Below are 9,005 nucleotides of genomic sequence, written 5' to 3' on the forward strand. Positions count from 1 at the left end.
GAGAAATGAAAACTTAACATGTATATTCAACACCTCTTCTTTCCAAAGAAAGAAATGGCAAGAGGCTTTGTAAATATACTCTTTTTCCAAGATTTCTTTATTTTAGGAGAGAAGTCTGTAAAGCTAGTACTTTGACACAGAAGTCTCCCAAAATTATTCTCTTGAATGTGGAAAAAAAATAAAGAACCACACACACAAACAACGAGACAATGCTGCACTTGCCTTTAAGTCTGATATATTTAATCAAAGTTTTGAACTTTGAGCAGCAAGCTGAAACCTAATACTCAGTTTAAGCAGTTGCTGTACAGAATTTCAATATGCACTGACATAACAAAAACTATTTGATGCTTGCCTATCCATAAAAGCGCCAACTGGCAGGCAAGTATGCAAGTTTTTCCATGTGTGCACACAAACATGACTTATTCACGTTAAGGGAAACCATTGCTCCCTAAAATTTCCTATAACCATTCATTTTTTCCCCTGAAGACTCCCAAAAGATACAAACTGTCATTCAAGTTTGCAAAGCTTCTACTCAAGTAACACAGCAAATTAAAACAGGCCAATTCAGTTCTACTAGATGGTTATATAAATTTTTAATTTGTAAAAATATATCTTAGATTATTATTTCATGGAAAGCCAGTTGATTTTTGATGAAATGTAAAGTTTATTTACAATATAAAGTTGTGAAGACTTATGAGCACAAAAATATTCTCAAGCAGTAATGTCCATATGTTTGATGTAGGTAGCACAAAGCAGATGCAAAAAGACTTACTCTCCCCCATCACCTGCAATATTATGAAATGCTTTTACTACAGAAATATATTAAATTTGAAGCACTGTAGACAATACTTACTGAGGAAGTTTGGGTAATAATCTGTAAAACAGTTGACAATAAACCGAACAAAATCCAAGTCCTAAAATAAAAGCACAGATTAAATGCAATGTAAATCAAAACATTAAAAATACAGATTTAGCTAACCTAAAGCATTTATTGAATAGCAGAAGATACATGTATGGTAATCATCTGTATTCAAGTTTTACACACGCTACAAACACCATACAAATTCAATGCAATACTTTTCACTTCATAAGTTTCCTACTGGACCATGGTCAAACCTAGCTTCATGATCATAAAGAACAGAACTATTAATGCAACAACTTAGGTAGTTAAACTACCGCAGAGTATAAACAAGATTTAGGCTGTACAGGAAAAAAAAAAAAAGAAAAATAAACCTTTAGAACCAGGGAAGCTTGACAGATAAAGCATTATATGGGAAAGCACAGAAAATATCAACATTTCCCTCCAATAACTTATTTTACATGTTCAAAATACTACTGCACTCAGGATCTGCCAGAAAAAAAAAAAGTTTTCCTTTTAAGAGAAGTTTTAGTATTAGCTAGTTGTATCCAGGGAAACTGAGCAGAGGCTGCACTCAAAACAGTTGCATACCACCCGTTTTCAAGGTGTGTCAAGGAGCAGCCATACAGAAATAGTACAGCCAAATCACAAGATCCAGGTATAATAGAACTGACTATGCAGTAACGGTCAAAAAAGACATTATATGAAACAGGTACAGATGATAAAGATTCGCTACCATGATAAGGTACTTCAGTTAGGTGGAAGCCTGCCACGAGTACTCATACTTCCCCCAGTCCTTCTAACAGAAGTGACCACTACTACTGCTTTCAAAAACATTATAAAATATATTGCTGATGGAGGATTCAAAGCCTGCCATAACAGTAATAACGCTATAGGGAATGGGCTCCTAAGGTGATGTAAATGAGATTACAACATCTATGGCCATAGAGGGAGAAAAAAAACCCCAACACTCTGTATAAGAGGATTACTCACAACCTGAAATCTCTATTACTAGCTTCAGTAACTGGAAACTAACTGAAAGCCTGGCGTCTTTAGAGGCAGAAGGTAGCCTTTAATAGGAGCATTTATCTCAATTGGCTTCTGCTTGTACCAAATTCAGTATCTTTCATTTAACAGCATAAACACAGTGACAGATTTCCAAGCAATGATTAGAATCTCCTGTGCATTAACAAGGCTGCTGCTCTTTATTCTGCTGCCTACCCAAAAGCAGCACTATCAGGTATTAGGAGGATGGATCCATTATTTTGATTTAAGTCTGGAATTAGAAGTACAGATTTCAGCAGACCATTCAATAACTGCATCTAGTCTAGTTCCCTGAGCTGATGCAACAAGGTGCAAGCTATCAGAACTGCCTGGCTGCATACCAGTGATAAAAGCTGACACCATAGATGTCCATAGCAACGGAACAAACAAATGAACCATGCTCTGGAAGAGAGCCCCAAAATCCAAGTTCTTTTAGGATAAAATCTATAAATTACTCTAGCTGCCGACAAACAGCCATTAAAATAAATCCTGTTCTCTGATAAACATACTAACTACAAAGACAGACTGCACAATGGGACACCTATGGACAGCACTTGCCGAGATTGTGTCTCTGGGAGTTACAAAGACACTGGAAAGAAGTTGCTTCAGAATACGCTCCATAAAACACACAGCAAGTTGCTTTTTCACATCAAGTAAATAACTACAAGCCTTTATCCGTCTTATACAACCACAGCTCTGATATTATCTTTATGAGTATGTATAGACAGCTCTCAAGGCACAGGTAAGAGCACCAATCCTGCCTTGCAAAACTGAATTACACCATATTTATCTGTCAAAATCCTCTCAGTAGGTATCAGCCCTGTACTGCACAGCTGCAAGGTACTATTGCAATATTAATCATCTTGACGGGAAGAGGCAGAACAAAACTTAGTTGTTTGTTTGTTTGGTTTTTTTGTTGCTTATATATTTAAATGCATTCTAAAGGCATCCCTGCCACACCAACTAAAAAAAGAATAAACAAGATAGAAATTCTAGCCATTCTTGTAAGAACAACAGGACAATATGGTATTTGGTAAGAAAAATTTCAATATTCTATGGAAATAATTTTTTATTATTATTATTTATAATCAAAGCTATGTTTAGTTATTAAATTCAATCTATAAATATGTAATGATAGGCAAGATCTCCACCTTGTCATTAAAAACAGCTTAGATTCTGATCCTGAAAGTGGATGCTAAAAATGTACTTTTCTCTGCTGAACTCAGACCAAGAAACTGACAGAGAACTCTGTAGATTTTCATCTACATTAAAATTACTTAAATGTGGCCTTTCCTCAGCCCTCAAAAAAAAAAAAAAATCCTGATTTTAGTTTGTTTAATTTGAGGATTGGTATTGAGGAGGTGCTATTGTTCTAATACTCTAAACAAGCTTCTGGCAAAGCAAACCTTAAAGATGCTTGTTGTAAACCATGGCTATGCACTTATGGTTTTCTTACAAAGATATTAAGAGGTAGAAAATCAGATCTAAAGTAAGTGATATTACCACATGCATCCACTCTTAAATCTACATAGGTTTAAACCACACTTTTTAATTTCTAAATTTCAGAAGACAATCTCAACCAAAAAAAAAAAAAATGCAGCTTCATTCTGTGCCATTAACCAGATCAAGTTCTGTTGGTAGTAGTATATCATTCAGACTGTATTGACAGCAACCATAGATAAAGCTGTACACAAGCTGACACTCAGGCTCACACCTAAAAATGGATCACCCATAGATCTAGTAAATTTAAAGACTCACTGTAAAGATGGAAAACAAAACCTAAAAACAAACAAACAAACATAAAAAAAAAAAATCAAAGATTGTACCTAATGCACTCAGAACAAAGTAGAACTTGTGATCCAGATATAGAGCAGAAATTCTTGTTAATAACACAAGCACCTTTTGAAACAGTAGATTTTAGTAAGACATACCTAAATCCAAGTAAGGAACAATCACAGGAACAAGATTTGTATTTAAAAACTTCTAGAAAATATACAAGTTCAGATAACAGGATGCAAACAGTCAGTGTTCTGATGAGTACTGAGAAGGGAGAAGCAAGTATCGGATCAAAAAAATTCTACCTAAAACCAATGGAAGTGAAAGAGAACTGCAAAAAGGAAAACCCACAGCACATAGTTGTAAATATATTGTAGTTGAAAACTTGTCAAGAAACTCCACAAGGAGCTGTTTGTTGTTTTGGTTCTCATAGAAGCACTGGCACATGAATACCAAAAAACATCAGCAAAAGATCCCTATCTCAAGTTTACTAAAGTAAATGCTTAAACAAGCCAAATGTATTTCTTCCGGTATTTTGTACCGGGGCTGGCTGATCCGAAAATTGCAGCCCTCCTGGTGCAGGGCTCTTGTGTTGGGAGTCAGAAGGGTGTTGATAAAACCCACATCGTGACTATCCCTGAGCAGTGCTCGCACAGCACCAAGGCTCTTTCTAACATTCCCCCCACAATGGGATGGGGGGGCAGGAGCTTGGGGGTAACATAACCAGGACAGCTGACCTGAACTGACCAAAGGGGTATTCCATACCCTATGACCTCAGCTCAACTATAAAGCTGGTACAAAGGAGGAGGAGGGGAAGGCTACTCCTCAGTCATCCAGAGCAACCGCTATGCGTTTTGGAGCCCTGCTTCCCAGGGAAGGCCGGACATCGCCTGCTGGTGGGAAGTAGAGCATGAGCCTATGGGTTTTGCTCTTTGCTTCCACACACAGCACGACTTAACTTTTGCTCTCTAATTAAACCATCCTTGGTTTTACCCACAAGGGTTTTGTCTCTATCTTATTCTCTGTTCCCCTTCTGCTCTGTGGAGGAAGGAGAGGAAAGGGGGAAGGTGACAGAGTAGCTTGGTGGGCATCACTTGCTCAGCCAGGGTTAGCCCACCACAGTTTTGTAGGTTGATATCCATTACATAAAAAATCCTGTTCACACTGAGTAAATACTAAGTCAATTGTTTGCCTCCTGAAATTTCTGCAAATAGCACAGAGAGCTGAGTCTCTAGCTCAAACTAGAAGAAACCCCACTCTACAATGTTCATGTTACTACACTATGAACAAGTTCAGCATCCTTCAAAGGAACGTAGGTGTATGGATATCAAGTTACAATAGGTCCAGACAGTATGCAAGAATCACTGAAGCAAAAGTGGTGTCCTCAAACACTGAGAAATTCCAGAACTCATGTCAAAAAGATACCTGTGTGCTTCATGAAGGTTTTAGTGAAAATTAGATGATCAGCCACTGGTTTTCTAAAGAAAGAACATTTCATGGCGAGTTTGAGGGAAAATGTTAACATTTCACAGAAATGTTTTCAACATCAGTTTAGTAAATGCTATGGCCAAAGAGACAAAGTTTTTTAGAGTCTAAAATCCCACAAATCACATTCTTTAAATCTTCCACTTTTCCATATACGCACAGGACTTAAGAACAGTAAAGACCATCAATTCAGAAGCAGTTCTGAAACATTTAAGTTTCATGTAACATACATTAAAAAATTGCTGAACTCCAACGAGCACCTGAACTTAAGCATTCTCTGAAGTTAGGGAATTACCCAAACTTAGGTATAACTACAATAAATCTGTAATTCCCAACGCAGACACTGACTTGACACATGATCAATTTTTTCTTTTTAAATTATTATTTCCAAATACCTAGAATATGGAATTTAAGTACTGACTGAGGGGAACACTGACATACTGAAATGTATTAAAAATTGGTGAAACTTTGTATTCTGTAAATTGTTGTAGAAATAGGAAATAGTTTTCTGGAATAGTTTCCAAAACTCCTTTTCGCTTCTTTAATGATTCAGTCCTACAATTATGTCCAAGGTAAAAGTGAAATCTTACTCTTACAATAATTAGAATTTTTTTATCTAATTTCAGCCTTTTGAATAATCATCCATTTTACAGAAGTGACTGAGCGGCACTGCTCCTCCTTCATGTTGTAGTCCTAAAGAACATCTAGAAATGCATAAAAACTTCAGCTAAGAGAAATGTCTCCTCTTCTCAAAAGCTGGATTCTCTCTTTTATGTAAGGTCAAGCTTGGAGGAGGCAGTCTTCAGTAAATCTGACAGGTTGGACAAGGAACTGAAAAAAGTGGGTGCAGATATTATTCCTGAAGAAGTATAAACTTAAGTCTGATAGAAGGGCCTACAATTCAGGAGTTTATCACATCTATTCAAATTCAGACGGCCTCATTTTTTTCTTCTCTGTACACAGCAACAAGCATGAAGATTTCTTCACCATATTAGTCTCATCATTATAATAACATGTTTTGTTAGTCAGAGAAAAGACTGACTTGGGCTATACTTGGTTAAGGTGAATAGTGAAAGCAAAGACCACTTGATGAACTGTTCTTTTGCATCCAGCTAACTTTGCTTCACAACAGAATTCTATGGGTGGAGAGAGATGCATGCAGGGACTTAAACAGCCCAACTTATTTATGTGGAGACAGAATACACAGCATGGAGGATGGTGAGGCAGGACCAAAACTGTCAACTGAAGATGCTGACTTGTCAGCAGAGAACAATGTTCTCATCCCCTGCACCTAAGGGTTTTAATGCTTCACCATTACCCTACTTTTCCTTCCTTCACTCTTGACTGATTGATTCATCCCAAAAAAGTTGATAATGAAAACGAAGCTGTTGAAGTGACAGCAACTGTGCCCACAATAGAAGATGGCTTAGTCTACTGCCTTTTGGGTACTTAAAAAACTAAGTTCTACTACTGTCATCCACGACTGACAAAGCCACCTGATAGGGAAATACTACACAGAGTCACTTCAGCTAAGGCACACAAGTTTTCAGTGTACTGCACAAGAATTAAAGCTTAATATGTAACAAAAGATTTTGGAAACTGCTCTCGTCACAGGAAGAAGCTCTACGTATCTCTGACGTGAGCAATTGCTACATGACTTAGGTGTCAAGGACTGCACACAGACTAACCTTTTTCTGGGGACATAGGTTAAATAATTCAGAAAGCTATCAGAAAAACAATAAAAATACTTACTATGTGGCTGATTCCAGTTTCAGACATGTCAAATACCACCGTTAAAGGCTTTCCGTGATCTCTCTTGGCATAATGTTCTAACCAAAAAGCTACCAGTTTCTTTTTGTCAAGTTGCTGTTTAGCATCTTTTATATGATGTTTCACTCTGAACCAAACTTGTGAAAAGAAAGAAAAACAAAACTGGAAAAAGAGATCCACATCAACAGAAAACATTATGCAAATAATTATACAGCATGCACTGAAGTTTATTAACACTTCAGATTTTATTTTACATTTCTACTGATTTTGTGGCCACTGAACAGCCATAAAAAAACACCTGCATACCTTTCCAAACACCCTCCTTTTCTCAATCACATTTTTATACTAGAATGTTTTTAAAAATTGAAAATGCAAAACAATCATAGCAACACAGAAACAGTAATGTAGAAAAAAAAACCACTTCATGTGTTTGAAACTACTTATCTAGATTATCATTTCATAATTTCAAATTACATCATGCAGTCCTCAGATATATTGTTATGCATGTCTTCTAAGTATTATGATTGTAAAAACTTTCTTTTGCTGCTTACATTTTGTACAGCATTGTAGTTGAAGCATTTTGAAAAACTATTTATACACATGATGAATTATATAAAAAGCAACAGACCTTTCTAAAATAAAATAAAAATGAAAATATCCATAAGATGAGCAACATTACATAAATTAAAGTCATACATACCCTTCTGGAATAAGAAACGAGTCATGCAGAAACAAGTCTTTTCATGAAAAATAACAAATTTTGCAGTAACGAACCTTATAGAAATATCTGAACTCAAATTACTGATTATATAATCTAGGTAATATGATAAATATTCAGGGCAGCAATATAAAAAGCAGTGTTCATTTTTGGCACAATACCAAAAATCAGACAAGCCCTGAAAAAAATTGTAGTTATGCTAATATTTTTCACTCTGAAACTTTTAAAGTCTTATTAAAAACCAAATTTCTTCTCCATGTCTTTTACCTCCAATTGCAAATAAAAAAATTTGTTTGATGTAAAGAAAACTTTTTATTAAAACATAGCATAATAACTAGATGCTCTAAGTTCAGAATTTCAAAAAGATACCCCTCTTCAAACATGGGACTCTTGTGAAAGTAACCAATAATTCTTTAAGAACTTCTTTATACTTGAAAATGCCTATTTTACATAATAAAATGAGAATGGAGCATGTGGACCAGGAAACACATTTCTGAAATGTTTACTAACCAGAAACCCTTAACTACAACACCAACTAAATCTGTATGCAAAGTCAGATATTCTGACACATTTAACATTGGCAGAGGAAACATTTCAGGTATGGAAAATTGAGACATTACTTATGTTTCAGGGACAATAAAATCAGAAGTCATTATTTACCTGACTTACACATTGTCATGAAACTGCCTAGTTTGCTCAGTCCAAACACTGATGCAAGACAGTCATGCCTTTACTACTCCCCATCTCACCAAATTGAACCAGTCAGCATAATCATGCTCAGCTTTCTAAATGTTATAACAAGGTACCACCACCATGTATCCTTGAATACTTACCTTGGAGGCTGAAAGAAAATCATGAAGCTTAGCAAAGCAGCAATTTTTCAGACAACACTGATATTTTAGAAGAATTAAGAAAAGGGACAGTTGGACAAAATACAGCCATAGTATAGAAGCTGTATTTTTCTGGTCATGTTTTTGTTTGTTTGTGGTTTTGTTTTTTTTTGTTTGTTTGTTTGCTTGGTTTTTTATAAAGTATATTGGTGTTTAAAACAGTCATTTATGTAAAAGACTGGACTGCTAGTATACTTCTGGAACTGCAAACTAGCCCTTGTAAAGGAAGTAAAGGCAGAATTTCAGTTTTAAATTTTGTTTGTTTTTTTTTTTTTTTCTTCAAGGTTCAAGATCACTGCTTGGAAGGCCTCATGAACGATTTGTTTAAAAAGTCTCTTTTCCCCTCATAGGATTTAAGCTTAATTAAAAGTAAATATTTGAGACGTTAAAAAATTAATTTATAAGAAGTAATATTAAGCATCTAATATACACTAGAGTATTTCAGGCAGTATTTACTCTTTCC

General features: G+C 35.6%; 1 protein-coding gene across 1 annotated transcript in view; it reads right to left on the reverse strand.

The window, feature by feature from the left end:
* MOSPD2 (motile sperm domain containing 2) overlaps positions 1-9,005 on the reverse strand; it is a 26,682-nt gene that overhangs the window by 16,044 nt on the left and 1,633 nt on the right. The window contains exons 3-4 of the mRNA XM_008935377.1: positions 6,917-7,071; positions 854-914 (exon numbers count right to left, since the gene is read on the reverse strand). Of these exons, the coding sequence (XP_008933625.1) occupies positions 854-914; positions 6,917-7,071 (216 nt within the window). The remainder of the gene's footprint in view (positions 1-853; positions 915-6,916; positions 7,072-9,005) is intronic.

Source organism: Merops nubicus, unplaced genomic scaffold (assembly GCF_000691845.1).
Source record: "Merops nubicus isolate BGI_N331 unplaced genomic scaffold, ASM69184v1 scaffold22512, whole genome shotgun sequence".
NCBI classification, from domain to species: domain Eukaryota; kingdom Metazoa; phylum Chordata; class Aves; order Coraciiformes; family Meropidae; genus Merops; species Merops nubicus.